This window comes from Apis laboriosa, unplaced genomic scaffold (genome assembly GCF_014066325.1).
Source record: "Apis laboriosa isolate Shangri-la unplaced genomic scaffold, ASM1406632v1 scaffold344_cov150, whole genome shotgun sequence".
In the NCBI taxonomy this organism is placed as follows: domain Eukaryota; kingdom Metazoa; phylum Arthropoda; class Insecta; order Hymenoptera; family Apidae; genus Apis; species Apis laboriosa.
In genome coordinates, this window is record NW_025222908.1 from 41,578 (window position 1) to 59,629 (window position 18,052).

At 33.9% G+C, this 18,052-nt stretch overlaps 1 protein-coding gene across 1 annotated transcript in view; it reads left to right on the top strand.

The window, feature by feature from the left end:
* LOC122714637 (homeobox protein Nkx-6.1) overlaps nucleotides 1-12,121 on the top strand; it is a 36,242-nt gene extending 24,121 nt beyond the window's left edge. Inside the window, exon 4 of the mRNA XM_043936140.1 lies at nucleotides 10,650-12,121. Within this exon, the coding sequence (XP_043792075.1) occupies nucleotides 10,650-10,847 (198 nt within the window). The 3' untranslated portion in view covers nucleotides 10,848-12,121. The remainder of the gene's footprint in view (nucleotides 1-10,649) is intronic.
* Nucleotides 12,122-18,052: the final 5,931 nt, after the last annotated feature.

Here is an 18,052-nt window from a genome sequence, read left to right on the forward strand (position 1 = left end):
TTTTTTTTTTTTTTTTTTACCCTTTTTCTTCTTTTTCCTCTTTGCTTTTTTTGGGAGGGAGGGGAAGGCGGATTTTTTGTTTTTCAGTCAAACATACGTTAAATGTAATCACTCTAACGTCATACGAAGAATTAATGGGAACAATATCGATATTACTTATATTATTTATTGCGTTTGAAAATCGATAGCCATTAACAATGATTGAAAAAAATTTTAATCCTTCTTATAAATTTAAAAGTTTACGAAACGATTGTGCAACAGTTGTGATTGATAAATCTAATAAAAAAAAAATTCATTCATCCGTTCCAAAAATACGTTCCAAATATATAAAGATATAAGAAGAAAGTTACAATGAAAGTTTTACAGAAATAGAATTTCAAATCAAAGAGATCCCCTCCAAAAAAAATAAAAATTAAACAATTATTTTCCACGATACACGAGTAACTTGAAAAACTCTAAGAAACATCTTTCTTTCTTTCGCGCAAACAAAATTTCAATCCGAAATATTTAACGTCGAAAATAACGAATAGCCAATACTCACAGTGTGACCGATCCGAGCATTTCTCGATAAAAGCCACTTAGAATCTTCCGAAAACAGTCATCAATCAACCTTTCAAACCCACTATCCCCGCATTTACATCACGCCCGCCATTCCACGGGGAAGAACTACTGCGCGTCTGCCCAGTGGAAATATCGCGAATTGGCTCGACGCGACGCCGCAGCAATCATCGCGTGACACTACTGCGCGCAACCGTTCCGCCACGCGAATCGAAACGAGAGCGAGCTATTAAGACTATTACGCGGATCAAATTGCCAACGATATCCATCGCATGATTTAATTAGCCGGCTCGTTGAAGCGAACAGTGAGCAAAGTGCAACCATCACCAGGGATGGGTCATCCGATAGAAAGATAGAGAAAGTTAAACGAACGATACTCGAGTGAAACGTATCCCCTATTAGAATCTAATACGGCAAAGTGAACGTTTGCCAGTTAAAGAGCGTGACACCCCAATGCTCGTAGGCGTATCAGCGCGTGTATCACAGAGAGGGGCGAGAGTTGATGGGGACGAGACTGGTTAAAGAGAAAAAGAGAGAAAGAGAGAGAGAAATACAATTCACATAGAGGAGAAAGATACAAGCAGAAAGGAAGAGGCAGAAAGCACATTCACTTAGGGAGAGAAGGAAGGCAAAGGAAGGAAAAGGGGAGTCGAAGAGATGGGATAACAAGTTGAAGTGCTCTATGGAGCGCGGTCGAGCAGACTGGTAGTAGGCCGGTGGTGGGGATAGCCGTGGCTGGCCAAGTGGTGGGGATGGCGCGATATGGAGGGGTCAAGGAGTGGGGGGATAGGGATAAATAGCGCGCGCGGCCGAGGGATAGAACGCGGCGCGGAAGGAACGAGGGCTTAGATGGTGTTTACGCAGCGGTGGTGGTGGTGGTGGTGGTGGTGGTGGTGGTGGTAGTAGTAAAGTGGCGGCGGTAGCGGTGAGGCACCCCTGTCCCGATAGAAACGACAAGAGAGGAGGTAGGCTGTAGCAACGGCGGTGGCGGCAGCAGCGGCATAGAGGGGTGGAGTTGTTTACGGCGGAGTAATCTGCTCGTCGACGGATACCAATATCGATGACGTCAATTAGTACGAGCGAAAGCCTCCTACCCGCTTTTCCTCCACCATGTATCATCATGGTGGTGTATGTATGTACGGCGCGGCATGGCATGGCGTGATAAATCACGGCAGCAGGCGGCGTTTCCCTTCATTCACCTCCCACAGCTCGTACCCTCGAAATTGGCCCACATGTACTTGACTCCATAATGCTCGATTCCACGAGCTTTTGCCCTTTCTCTCTCTCTCTCTCTCTCTCTCTCTATCTTGGTTGCTCGTTTTACCTTATTCTCGGCCTTTGTCGATAACAACCTGAGACTTTATTTCGCGGGTTGAATGGTTGGCATTGCCTTCTAGAAATCTCGTTTCTTCTCGCGTACCCATGTCCCCAGGGGATGTTATATTAGAGGTAACGGTGACCTATTCTACCGATTTACGATTTACGTGGCCAGTAATTGCGCGGATCGACCGGCGATATTTCTTTCGTTGGCGTTCATGGACATCGTACTGTGGGCAGGTGTTGCACCGTTAATCGTTGCCGGATGGAGCTTGGAAAACGAGAGCGTGATCGTTTAACATTCTGATATTACTCGAATGAACGATTAATTATTCGATTTTGTTGCGGAGTGAATTTCATATCGAGTCACTAGATCTCTCTATCATTCACCACAAGGGTGATTATCGGATCAAATATTTATTTTATCAATAATAGGAAATAATAGGAAACGGTATAATAATTTAATCGTTTGATAACATTTAATTTAAACATTTTTTACGATTCATCTCAAATGTGTAACTTTCCTGCGATATGGAAAAAGGGAAGCCATAAAAAAGAAAGAAAGAAAGAAATATCGAGTCGCAGATGAAAATTGAATCCCCAACGTCAACGATTCTTCTGGACGCATTGACGAATATCGAATAGGGAATACTGCATGGCTGATTATTTTTCGATATCATCACTTCACGATCATAAACGCTTGTCCAATTTTTCTCCACGTCGGTCGAAGATGAGGAAAAAGAAAAATGAGGAAAGGAGAGGAGAAGGAGGAGGGAAGGCTAGGAGGGGGGAGGGGGCAAGAGGGCGACGCTAAAAATCCGTCCTGATCAAAATCGAGCTTCTATGAAGGGGAAACAGGACTAATCCTGTAACACCCTCGAGTGTTTCCTTGATCAAATTTGATGAATGTATCTGTATCACTGTACACACGTATTAATATTCCCCTGCTCCCATAATTCATTCGGGTTGCAGAGATCAGTGCCCCGCTTAGGAAACAAAGGAGGACACTGGATCGCAGATGCGATCAATAAGATTTCCGCCTACTTCTGAATCTACGGCTATTATTTAATTGACTTTCCCTTTATTAGAGTAGAGGTATTCGAGAAATTTGTGTAATTCTGACTTACTCCTCTCGTATCGCAAAGTTGAATATCGTTAAATAAAAATATCTCGTGAAAAAAATTTATTCGTCTCGTAAATAAATGGATGAGAAACTGCTGATTATTGATAAATTAATAATTTCTTGGTAATAATATGTAACGCGTAATAGGAAGTTGGAATAAGGAGATTATACCATAATTAATCAGACATGCATTCTACTGGCCACATACAATCATCGTTATTAAATAATTTACTTATAACGTGTATATATATTCGATGTTTAAATCGTTATGTCATTATATATAGATGGAGACTAAATCATAGGATTTTTCTAAAATATATCACTTTGATTTATCACACGAAAATTTAAAATTGCGGTTCACGTGCTGTTAGATCAATAAATCTAAAAATTGATTGAAAAAGCGAGGAATTAAAAAAAAAAAAAAAATTACCATTAAAATAATATTCAACTATGCACCAATTTATCTCACAACTTATCCCTTCACTCTGAATATCGTAATTTAAAAAGATGTGTATATATTCAGATGATTCGATTCAAAATCGAAATCTTGATCGCGTAACGATCGTCAAGATTCCGTAGGATCATCGCAATCTGTCGAGATCAATCGGGGCAAAAGTAATTTCTCGTAATATTACAAAGTGCTTGGAGCAGAATGTTTCTTCAAATAATAAGTAATGCGATCCGCGAGAATGGCAGAGGGTAGTTGGCTGTTGGCGATAATGCGCTCCTCTGTATTCCGTTCTCGTACCGCTTCCCCATATCGATATGTTTCCCCCTCCACCCCCGTAACCCACCCCGAGACCGACCATTTCGCCTCACTCGAAGATCAAATGGCTTCACCGATTCGCGTTATCCCCAATATTCTATTTTTATTTCGGAATCAAATTTCGCGACCGACGGCAACTGGGAAACGGCCGAGCTTTACGGCTCTCGCTTTCTCCCTCCTCTTTCTACTTCTGTTTTACCCCCTCTCGCTCTCTCTCTCTCTCTCTCTCTCTTCGACGTCCGCCAAAAGATGACACGAAGGAAATCGAGTTCGAGCTCGACCCTTGTCTTGATTCTTCGTCGACGATGAATACCGATAATGTGAATGGTGAATATTTTTTTTTTCTTCTAATTTTTTCCAATTTTTAAATTTATATCCTATCATCGGTCTTTTCGTTCGATTCGTTTTGTTAATCGAGCAATTTTTATTTTGAGAAAGATTTTAAGCTATAAGTTATAAAGTATATTTTTTATTTGAAATTTTCGTATCGTTTTTACGATACATTACGTTATACATTTTTTTTTCAGCTTTCTCAAGAAAAATTAAAAATTTGATTTATGGAGCACGATGTAGTCTCCATTTGCTCAATTAAACTTAATGTAAATGTAAACTATGCTATATTTAACTATGCTTATGCTTAATAATTTAAAATTTTTTTTAATTCTATTTTTTAATATTGGATAATAATTCAATTTCTATATTTTTATCAAAGAAGAAAATATTTTTTCTACTAGAAAATACGAATAAAAAAGGGTTAATTCTCTTACTATTTAAAAATCTATCCCCTAATTTCAAAGCAAATGAAATCTCGTTTCAATAAAATTTAATACAAGAAGTTTATATCAATATAAAAGTATAATTGATTCAAATATACATATATATTTAATAAGAGTGTTAATTAAAGTAACAAACAAGAAAAAGAATCATTCGATAATTCTCTGGAAGGTGATATTCAAGCTGGAAGCGATCGAACAACGATTCTTTCCTCAGCAGATCCATGATTCGATTTTCCAGAAAAAACCGACCTTAAAAATTTATCGACGTGTCAATGACACGTTACCATTTGAATGATAAGCGAGCTCAATGATGTGGAAAAAGTTCACGAATGAATGTCGCACACGAGTTTCCACGCATCATTAAGCATCAACCCTGACTGAATTTCGCTTTTTCTATTCTTATGCTACTTTTTTTACAGACAAGTATTTCGATGAAACCCACGAAATATTGTTTCGATTATTTTACGATTGTAATAAAATCGGAAGAAGATAAGAAAAGAAAGATTAAGTTAATGATAATATGATGATGATAATGATAAAATAATAGCAATGGATACAATGAAAACAATCTTCTTTAGTATCCCTTAAATAGATTTGTGACGAAAAAATACATTTTTACGTAAAATAAAATAATATATATTGATACAATGATGGAATGTTAATGATAATATATTACTTTTTCAAAATTTTTTGTTTTGTGTTTCGATAAAAAAAGATCGATTACACGCAACAATAATGTAATAGGATTAATTAATTAATTAATTGATTGAAAAAAATCGACGAACCATCATTGTTATTACCGTCAAACTATTACTATTAACCAAATACGAAATCTAATTGATACGGTATTTAACGATCAACAAAAAGTTAAATTGGATATATTTGGAGAGTTTGGAGAGTGGGAATAACGATGGTGATTTCGTGGATATATACGTTATAGATCGGCAACGTATGATCGGCGTTTAGCCAGCCGTGGTCGACCGCATTCGATATATAAACACTCTCATTTGGTAATATATCTCATTAAGGCCTCATTGATCCACCGTCCCGATAAATTTATCCGGCAGTTTAGAATGATATGCGAACCAATCTCTCTGTGGACGGGCCGATAAAAAGCCGGCCTTTAGTTGGTTTATTACAGTGGATTTGATTTCACCCTCTCACGTGGATAAATTTATAGAAAAGTGAATCGAATGAAGATACGAATTCTCTATCGTTTCGATAATATTTCGTCGAATCAATTGCGAATACACGATGGAATATATTATTTCAATTTCCTTCATTTTTACATTTAAAAAAATTATATAAATTACACTTGGATGATAAAAATTGGGAGATGTATTGATTAATTATGAGAGAAAAATGGTGGATTATTGGAAGGTAAAGAGATCGATAAAGTTGGAAAATATTTAACAGATAATATCAATTATTTTTATTAACTCACTGTGCTAGGGTTTTTAAAATTAATCGAGAGATTCGATTTTAAAAAGAATAAAAAAAAAGAAACATTTATACGTAATTTAATAATATTTTACACCTGTTGGAGTTTCATCGACGAACAGCTTCGACATTCAAATATTTAATCAAAAAAAGAAAATGTTTAAACAAAGTGTATTTTTAATTATAAATTATAAATTTTGTTGTGAAAAGGGGAAAAGTTATTAATTCGAGGGAAGGCAGTAAATACGAACGAGTTATCCTTTCCCGTTGTTCAGAACGTTTAGCTTTATTGACAGAGGTACGGTAAAAGCAAACGCAGCAAAGCGGAATAACGTGAAAGAAGGGAAAAAAGTAAAAGTGTAGAGGGTGACACGCTCTGACAGGGTGGAAAATTCAAGTCGAAAGGGAAATCGTGAAATGACTTTTCCTCGTGAGAACAGAATGAATATCGAATGTAAGTGATACATTCTTGTTTCCTTTAATTGTGAATTAATTACATATCATTAAATAATTGCACCATTTTCCATTTTAATTCTTTCTCTCGAGCTCGAGAAAATACTTGTTCAACAATAAATTCAATTATTATAATATCCAAAGCATATCTAAAAATACACTTACATACCTCTGCATTCTTAATTAATTTAAATAATAATAATCCAATTAACTTTAACAAATTTTAACAAATTTATTGGAGGATAAAATCCAATAATTCACTCTCTAGAATTTTACTTTTCAAATATAAAAATAATACAAAAATACACTTACATATCTCTGCATTCTTAATTAATTTAAATAATAATAATCCAATTAACTTTAACAAATTTTAACAAATTTATTTATTTATTTGAAGGATAAAATCCAATAATTCACTCTCTAGAATTTTACTTTTCAATTATATCCCGAATAACCCTCGAAGTAAGTACATCTTAACAAAATGCAATTTAAATCTCGATTAAACTCTAACATCGTCCAAACCTATGATTTCAGTTCGAAAAATCTTCAAAAATCTCGACTCTTCGATACTTTGACCCTCCACCGTGACCCAGCTTGTTCTCCACTCCATAGTAATCGGTAGCCGCGTGTCTATGCAAATTCTCCGCCGTTCGAATTCCGCGTATCAAGATGTGAGTCACGCCTGTAATCTTTCGCATAGTAAATTATCCGCCAATATCAACGAGATCAGATACTGGCCGGTATTATCTGTTACGATTCGAGGATGGGGGAGGGTTGAAGAGGGATCGAGAGACGCGAGACAGAGGGTGCGACAGAGCTGGAGGATCGAAAATGGAGAGACAGAGAGAGAGAGACAGAGAGAGAGAGAGAGGGGGTCAAACAGAGAGAAAATCCAGGGGAAAGGGAACGAAAGAGAGAGAAACGTGTAAAGATAGAAGAGAGAGAAAGAGATCGACACTCCACCCCGTCGGTGTAAGGGCTTTGCGCAGTTATAAATGCGGTTTTGTATCTAGCTTTACAGGACAAAGTAATGGGCTTAGATAATCCTGATTTAATAAATCGAACAGTTGCGGAGGGAGCGTTTACAACGCGTGACTAACGCGTTCAAAAACAAGATGAATGACGCGACACGTCGAAGTGCCACCGCCTGCTCTCGCATTTACATTTCGCCACTGTATCTCTGGATGAGGGGGGGGGGGAGGAAAAAAAGAATGTCCTAAAAATGTGGATACAAAGCTGCGTAGGATTTGTCGGAGTCGACAAGAGCTAATTTTCTTTCTTTCTTTCTTTTTTTTTTTTAGGGGTTTTCGAGGGAGTATAACTTGAAGGTATGTTAAGGGGATACGCGAGCAATTTTGTAAAAACAAAATGGATTTCTTCTTTTTGAAAATTATTAAATTAATTTGATCTTTTTTTTTTTATTAATTAAGAAAAAAATGTGTAAATTTTAAGCTATCTTTGATGAAGTAACGAGTTGTACAAGCTTTTGGGAGATAAATGAAGGAATATTAGGTAATTATATATTTTCCAATAAATGTTTTGGAAGATTCGTAATTTTTATTATTAAAGATTGTATATTCTTTGGAAACTTTTCAGAACTTTTATGAAATTTCATACAAAAATCTTCAAGATAAATATTTAAGAAATATTTGTGAGATTGTTAAGAATATTAAAAATTTTTGAAAAGGATTTGGATTTTTTCTATTTCTTTTTTTTTTTATCACAAATGGAGATGAAAAAAAGTAATTAATAAAGGGAATGAATATTTAGCGCATAACATTTTGACAAACGGGGCAACTTCCATTGTTCTAATGTTAACGTTCAATTTGAGGCCAATGTAAACTGCAGAGAGATTTTAATGGCTTATTATCGGTTACTTGCGTCACGTTTTGGCTCCATTACGGTCTATTAAATTAGAGGTAATTCCTGGTTAAACAGTGCGCCGCCATAATGTTTGCCGAAAATCAATTCTTACAGGGTGGTGGGACAATTTCTGCTCCGTTTAAGGACAATTCGTCATTAAATCGAATTAATAAATAATAAACCGTCTAATATAACTAAATTTATTGATATTTCCAAACAAGATTCATTTGTATTCCCTATTATATATTACACAGTCGTAGACTGTGTACATCTCGCCTATAGTGAATATGAAATTTGATTTATTATACGTACTTACGTTTCACGAAACATTTACTCGTACTACTTACAACTAATAATATAAATGATTCTTGAAACGTACGAATTAAATTATTTTCTCATAATTAAATACACGAACGAAAAGTAATGATATTTACATCATTATTATTAATCATCATTAATGATAATAAAATCTCACAAAATTATAAAAAATAAATCCAAATTACTCACATTACTCAATTATAGATATTATTTATGCAAGAGAATATTCGAAATCTCGATTGTAAGATATGCGGACAAATCTGATAAAACAGCTTCCTCGACGAGAAAAAAAAAAAGAAGAAAAACATTTCGTCCGAATTTAATAATTCGTTTGCCCGATTTCGGGTCGCGATATGTTGATCGAGTGATCGATCGAACGTTTTATCACCGCCGATAAAAGCGAAGAGAGCACAATAAAAAAGATAAGCGGGAACCAATATAGCCAAGAATCAATTTTTATGTATTGCGAGTTCACGAAGACACTGGCAACCGTGTTGAAAATCGTATCCGGAAACCAGATTTTCATTTCCCGTTTGCTCTATCGTTACACTCGGCCCCGCGAGAACTCTACTTTATCGTCGAGCAACAACTTGTTCAAATTTTATCACCCTTGCCATCATCTTTTTCCCTCTCGTCCAACTCTTGATTCAACTAAAAGCAATTAAATACAGAAACATGACTCAAGAAATAAAGGTTGAATACAGTCGAGATTTATTCGAATTCTTCAAATATAATAATCGTATATACACGTATTTCTAAATGTACTCAAATTTTGTATTCAAATATCTTTACTCCAATTACAAATATTCGTACATCGTCGATTTTCGAATCCAATATTTGCCGCGTCCTATTACTATTTATTTATTTCCAAAGTTACTTAAGAATCGGAATAAAACTCGTCAAAAATATCGAGCTCGATAATAAAGGTTAAATCAGGTTGTCGAACAACTATCCTCTGATATTGGAAAAACTGTGACAGAAAGGGTTTAAACACAGAGGGATGGACGTTTTACCGGTGGCGCAAACGGCGGCGTGGCAGTCAATCTCGGCCAGATTGTCCCAGCCAGCCTTCCTTCCTCTCCGTTATCTTAATTCCTCGAGTGTTTTAATTTTCATCCGAACAGCTATTAACTTTTACGGCTGGCCGTTTACTTTTTAATTCGTTTACCGCCTACACGCCCGGTTGCACCAACGCCGACGCGCCCGCTTATATCTTTAATTTAAGCTCTCGACTTGGCGGCCATTGAACAAGGCTGCGGATTGGCGAGGAAAGAGGGGCGCCACGGGGGTGGAGTTTAGTTGGGGTCACGCGGCGCTCGCCGCTATGGATAGAGGGTGGTTTGTGGGTGCAATCGGTACGCTCGAGTCCCGCCGCTCCCCTGGCGCCCGTTACGTTAATTAAATACATTGTTGCGGGGACACGGCCTCTCCTCCCGCGTATTTCCAGCTTTATAGATGTACAGGCGGGGGGGAGGACCGCCTTGAGCCGTCTTCGTACCACCTTCGTCGATTTTTTTTTTTTTTTTTTTTTTTTTTTCCTCCAGGTGTGGGTCACTCACAAAGTGGATTGTTTGGAGGATTGTTTCACGAGGATTCGTGAACTGAGGATTGGTGATAAGTGTGATCGACTATGGATGGACGCCATCTGGCGATTTTGTGTTAATGCGAACGGATGACGTTGATTAATGTTGGAAAATTTATGCCGGTGCTTAAAGAAACGCTGGAGATGTTAGAAATTAATAAAGGAGGGTTTCTTTTTTTCTTTCTTTTGCTGAAGGTCTCCTCTCTTTCTCTCTGGGAATAGGGAATAATCTAAACGTAAAATCATCGAATCGATGAGATTACATTACATTTCGTTCAAACGTAATTCGAAACTTTTCTTAATTTCCATAATTGTTACAAGATGCATAAAAGATTCACTAAAACGCTTCGTATTTTATTCTTTTGAAAATTTCAATTTTGGAAGTAAGAAGGAAGGATTTATTTCAAAACAAAGGCACAAGTTTCCAACGAGACGATCCGTTTGTGATTGCAGGTATGGTTCCAGAACAGGCGGACAAAATGGCGGAAAAAGCACGCGGCCGAGATGGCGACGGCGAAGAGGCGGCAAGAAGAGGTCGAAGGCGTCGTCGCGGAGGGTGAGGATGGTTGCAGCGACGCGGAGGCCGAGGGAAACAGCGAAACCGCCGCGAAAAGGCTGAGAAGGGAGCTCGAGCAACAGTATAGGCATTAAAACAAATGTGAGACGTCGATTCGAGGAAAGGAAATGAATCGAAAGACTAGATTCTCCGCTAGATAGATTCGTAAAATGAAGGAGTGTGTGGCGAAAAGGATTTTAAAAAATTTACAGATTTCCAGCCTGTTACGGTGCTTCGATTGTTTTGTGGGTTGAATCTTTTGAAGCACAAGATGTTTCATAAATTTCCTTTTTCTAATTCTGGATTTTTCTTTTCTTTTTTTTTTTTTTTTTTTTATTTGGAAATTGGTCAATCAAATTAAAGATTATGAAAATTTATAAAGAATTAAAATAAGATATAGTGTCTGTCAAAAGTTAAAGTAAATTGGAAAGTTAGAATGAATGAAATTCAAAATGATTTTTCTTCTCTGTTTTAGTAAATATTTTTATCGAAAATGACACGATGAAAAAGATATTTATTTTCAAAATTTTCAAAATTTCTTATATCGTAATAAGATGTAGGAATATTCAACTGGAGGTGGAGAGTTACTAAACTTTTGGCAGTTACTTTATTTCAGTTCGCAAGTATCACAAATCGGAACTCGTAATAACATTACTACCCTTAACTCGAAGGATAATTGTAGAATTAAACGAAAGATTCGGAGGGAAAGTGGTCCAAATAACAAAATCTTTAATTTCGAAAGGACAAAGTTCCCGAAGTTGAATAGAAAAATTTAGATGTTTCCAAATGTTAAAAAAAGTTTGAAATCACTGCATGGAATCAAAAGAAGAAAAAGTGGATAGAAATTTTAGCTTTGAATAAAAAGCTTGGAATTCTGTTATCACAAAAAATTCTTTAATTAAAAATCGACCGGAAAAGATATAATCTATTATAATTGACTTCAAACATTTTCAAATTTGAAAATTCGTAACAATTTTTAATAAATATCCATCTCCAGATAATTTATACAGATAATATTTTTATTGTATTTTTCTCGAAATATATTTATTATCACTCTTTCATTGCATTAAGAAAAGGAAGATAAGATTTCTCAAGAAAACAATTTCTTTTCTTCATACAATATTTACAATCGAATCGTTTCAACGGGAAACATTTAATTAATAGAAAAAAGAAAAAAAGAAAAAAAATCTTTGTTTAAAATCGATGCCACAAAGACTGACGGGTTGAAGAAAAAAATCAAGCATCTCCTATCCAATATCGTCGAAACGCTATGATTTGTGTCAAAGAGTATGAAAAATACGGATATTCGAAGCTTAAAATATAATATTGTGCCGTTAAAACGTGTTAACTTGTAGATAGAAACGTTGGGGGAGAAATATATATATATATAATATATATATATATAATGTATACGATTTTTTAAAATATAAAATTAATCGTGTGATTGACGCATATTACAACTGTTATTAAAGAACCAATCGATCGATTCCTATTAGTTAGAAGAGGATAAACGAAATTCGATTGATCAATTTTTATACAAAAACGTCGATGTATGTAAAAGATTTAAAAAAGAAAAAGAGAATAAAACTCGAAATTACGTACGGATTGTTAAATAACTCTATTGGAATAAAAGATAAAGATCGATTTAACGAATTTTTGCAAGATAATGAGTTTTAGTGGCACAATGACGAGATACCTATTTTCACATACCCATTCATTCAAATGTGTTACGTTGATAAATGCTGATAATGGATCACGCGTTATTTTCGTTTGGAAAAATTCCATCGGCGAATTTTTAACGTTTATAGAGGTCTATCGTTTGTATATATTTGTATTAAGATGCCATATTATGCTATAACGAAAGGACGATCCTGCCGTCTGGATGTTAAAAGGATTTAACAAGCAAAATTATTATATTGTAACTGGAAGACAGTAATTACACGTATGCGATTATTTGCGGGATTTTGATGTTGAAGAAAGGAAAATAAAGGCGAAGATATTCCATAAGAAATATCGAATTGGAATTTTTTTCAGGCAAGAGAAAGAAAAAATTTGTTTATAACGATGCACGATCGACAAATTAAATCTTGTATTCGTTTAATTGTGTACATTGAAAAGGAATTCGCTCTATTGATATTATTAATTTAATTAGTCGAGGATATTATTAGGAATAATATAATAAATCTCGATCGATGAATCTAGTCATATATATATATATTAAAAGGTAATTTGTATGATAATTGCGATTAAGTTTATTAAGAATATCAGTTTAAACGATTATTGAGATGTCACGAATTTTAAAAAGGTGATAATAATTTGATAATTTGAAAGCATGAAAATTTTGAAGAAAAGATTTTGGGAAAGAATTGAAATATTGAAATTTTGGGAATTTTGGGAAAATTTCGATTCGTCTCATCATACTTATATTCCTTCTTTCTTTTTGGATAATCTAATACTCTAATTTCGACAATAATATTTGGATTAGTAAATAAGCCCTGCACGTATTATGTACAAAGAATAATCACAGCAATTCGACTGATTTTCAAAATGCATTTTTTTTTTTTTTTTCGAAAACGAAGCCATCTATGCAATTTTATTATTCTTCATTTTCCTGATTACCATGAATTACCAAGATCATCCTATATTTATAAATTACTTTCTTAGTAAAATTAACTCTTCGTTTCATCTGAATCTTGCCTTGAAAATTGAAAATTTTTAGCGCACACGAGAAAATATCACATCCTTTTTAATCCTGCAAATAATTAACTATAATAATAATAAAAAAAAAAAAAAACGCCGGTAAGCTCATATTCAATTAAACAGCACGTGTAATAGGTAAATATATGCTGAATATGCCATCACTATGAGCATAAATAATATAAATATTCGAATAAATTAAATGCAAATGCGAAACGAGGATAAAGATTCGAAGAGAAAAATGTACGTAAGAAGAAAAGAATCGAACGATTCCCATTAAGAATTCTCTATGTATTTACGTCCCAGTGAATTATGCTAATGAACGAATAAGCGGATCGAAGTGAATTTTGTATATTCTGTAGATACGATAAACGTGAATGTGATATTTAACGTATTTAATAAGAATCTGACGTATAGATATATATATATATAGGATGATTCTAGAGCGAATCGTTACAATTTTTTAACATATTTTGATCATTTTATAAATAAAAAAAAAATGCTCTATCAATAGTTCAAACAACAACTTTTTACCTTTATCTTTTCTCTTGTAGTGAATTCATTATTTTCGTTCAATGATCATCTTCCGAACGAATAATTTCCCATTTTTGCGAAATAGAAAAATAAAAAAAACTTTTATTTCCATTGTTTTCATTCACTTTCCTTGAAACAAAACAAAAAAAAAAAAAAAAAAAAAAAAAAAAAAATTTTAATAATTTGAAAATTTAAAAATTCAATTATTTGCGAATTTATAAAATTCGAGAATTTGAAAAAATTTCAGAATTTGTGGATTTTTTTTTTTTTTTTTTTTTTGATTATTAATTAAGAATTCGGATTAGAAAATTTGAGCGTTCGATCCTAGATATTTAATATAAATATCTCTCATAAAACCGCTTCCGTGTTCAAAATGATCATCGTACCCTTAAAAATTATTGTCGAATCGCCCAAAAATCATCCAACGAGTAGGTGTTCCCCATTAAACTCGAAGAAGGAAAAAAAACGAAAAAAATATAGGATCGTAGACGTACACGTATAATGTATAATCGCAGGAAGCGTGCAGCTAAAGAAGAGGAAGCGGAAGTCACTTGCAAGATCCTCTCGATACCCGAATCCAGCGCGCATTCTTTTTTTTTAGCGCGGTTACCATTGCCGATATATTGCGAGAATGAGATTTTTCAGTTGGAAAGTATTGTGATTGATTAATTAACAAGTTTTGAAACGGAATAAATACGAAATGTGTAATGATCGAAAATGGCGGGTATACTAGACGTACCAATTACTCGAGCGTTTAACGTGTTACTGTACAGTATTTAGATAAATTGCTGAACGAACGAGGTAGAGACAATCTGTATAAAATATTGTATAAATTATACATACGTGTTATCTATCGCTTGTGTATTATATCTCCAATTTAATAAATGGAACACGTATTACGGTAATTATAAAAAAAAAAAAAAAATCACCTTGTGTTAATCTTTCATCGCCCATGTTTTAAGATATTTGAAGTATCTTGGTGTTTTTCTTTTTTTTTTTTTTTTTTTCGTTTTAAATTATTCATTAAAAAGTATCTGGAATACAAAATGGTAATAGCTTATTACCATTATTATTATAAATAAATAAATGATAATCTTGTGCATATGCAATTAACAAAGAAACGACCAATTGCATGCAATGAAAAAATTAGATAGATTAGAAAAATAATGGAATAGATTTTTCTAAAATGATAAATGATAAATGATGTTTAGAAATTTAGAACAATAAAATTATTGGATTCTTAGAGATATTAAAATAACAAAATTGTTGAAAAATTTTTCGAAGAAAATGTGCACGATATAATTAAAATCTCAGCCAAGAAAATGATTGAAACTTAAGAAAACATTTGATAATATATAGAGCAAATGCTTCATCATGAAAAGTTTAATATTCCAGCATTTTAACAGATAATATATACGCGTTTTTAATTAATCTTTCACGAAGATCGATGAAGAGCATATGGATAAGTAAATTAAAGATGAAAATCACCAAGGCCATCAGGAGCATTGATAACATGCAAGGGATCGTAATGAACGATGTACGGATGCGTTGCAGGGAACGCATCAATCATAAAGGAAGACACTTGAATGACGTAATTTTTAACACATTTACCATCGATTAAGTCCAACTGCTTCCAAGATAACACCGATGAATACTAATCGGAGAGGAAAAAAGTCTTTAAAAATTTCAAATTATCACATACTTTCAAAATATTGTATTATATATTATAATTTCCTTTAAAATATAAAAACATCCTTCCAGGGAATTTATGAAGAAACTTAATTTTTTAATAAAAGTATAATATAAGAATGTAATATAAATAAATATAGAAATGCTTAAATTTTTATTTCTTTTTTTTTTTTTTTTTTTGAGATTTTGAAATTAAGAAAATTATTTAGGAATAGCATGCTCATAAATATCTAATATTTTATTAACTTAGAGCTTAAAAGCATGTATAAATTTTATTTCTATTCGAATATATTACATATTATTTTCTCCATACAGATAATTAGACATACATCTCAAAAATAAAAAAATGAACAATATTTATCAACAAAAATTATCGAAAATAAAAAAAAAAAAAGAAAAGAAATCAAGGAAACATCCTCCGTATCCAAGAATTAACAAATCAAGAGATATTATATTTACATGCACGAAGAACCGGAAGCTCCATAAAGTTCGGAAAAAAGCGCGGGCTCGAAGCATTTTCGTAACCCGTATCGATTTCGAATACGAATAGCCTTGTGATTAATGTTACGGGAGTTCTCGTGAGTCATAAAGTTAGCGTTTCACAGCGAGAGAAAGAGGAAGAAAGAGTAATCCTTACAACCTCTCTCCACCTCCAGAAACGAGAAACGAGGAGAGGGAGGGGGAAGAGCGGAGGAAAAGGAGCGAGGGAAAGAGAGAGGAGACATTGGCAGTGTAAATTTATCGTGGTGTTAAGCCGTTAATATTTGCGCTTGCCGGCATTAAATCAATGAAAAATATTCTAATTGGAATATGAAAAAAGTTGGCACGCCGTGACAGAGGGTGCCGATGCCAATTGGAAATGAAGAGAGCGGTGGAGGGAGGGGAAAACTCGCTGTCCCCTCCCCCCGACCACCCACTCGCTCGCCCACTCACTCGCTGCCCGCCGCAGCACCCTCGTATTACAGAATAGAATATAAATTGTCTTAACGAGAGGCGTGCAAAGAAAAATGGCAAAAAGTTTTCCCTTATCCGGCTATGAGAGAACGAGCGAGGGCTCGTTCGCGAACGTGTATTGACCTATAGATTCTCCGATTATTTCAAGCTACAAAGCAAGTTTACTAATTTCACGAATTGCCGTCTTTTTTACCGACGTCAATTAAAATCACGTGACATCGCTGCAACAAGCAATGGAAAGCAAGCTGTTTCTTTACGTATCTCTAATTGCGTCGATTTATTTTACGCGATGAATTTTGTAATTTTAGAAATATGTGTAGGTAGATATATGTAAATTTCGTATTTAAGGTTAATCTCAAAGGAAATTTGAATGTCTTTGCGCAGAATATTAATATAGAATCTTATATACCGATTAATATAATAAGTTAGAGCTCAATTAAATGAATTATTGAAAGATTTGGATTAAAAATTAAAGATAAGAAGTTTTTTTATAATTGAATTTTATTCATCTTTGCTCTATACTCACCCCATAAAGATCGATAGAGGTTATATCTTTAAAAGTAGAAAAAGCTAAGCAAGATTAAATTTGAATACAATTTAAATCTCGATTGGCTTGAATTGAACTTGAATTAGATTAGATTAAACGTGAGTTAATAAAAATAGAAGTAATCTAATCATAATTAGACTTAACAAATCTGATTTAGAGCAACGAGTAAACTTCAATTTTGAATTAAAAACTTGTACCAAACTTGAAAACAAGTCATCAATTTAATTTATTAATTCATTAACTATGTATTTTTTGTTTTTTTAGGTTAATTCACAAAAAAGTCAAAGAATTAATAAGGAAAAAGGCGAGTCATCAAATTAAACTCCAAGAGTTTAAAATCCGATAATATTGGCAGAGATAACACGAGGATTTCAAAAATCACAGTGTGCAATCATTCTACAAGCTTCGATTCCACGATCGCAATTCAAATTGCGAACAATGCTTCCTCTCTCAATCGAGAATTTTAAAATTAAAATTGAAACTTGGAAATCTAGAAATTTCAAAATTTTATAATTTAGATATTTAGAAATTTACAAAATTTACAAAATTTAGAAATTTTATAATTTAGAAATTTACAAAATTTACAAAATTTAGAAATTTTATAATTTAGATATTTAGAAATTTACAAAATTTACAAAATTTAGAAATTTAAAATTTAGAAATTTTCGAAAATTTGAAAATTTGAAAATGTAAAGAGTTAAAAATCTCTGATGATTAGACAATCGGTAACAGAAGAACGCGGCACGCGTAAAAACCGCCCCCGCAACCCCTGACTCGACGATTTCCAACAGAGATCGACCGATCGCCAATAATTTCTCTTCGAGCCGACCGGCTGACACGAAATCCCAGGTTTTACTTCGAATACCGCATTGATTAACT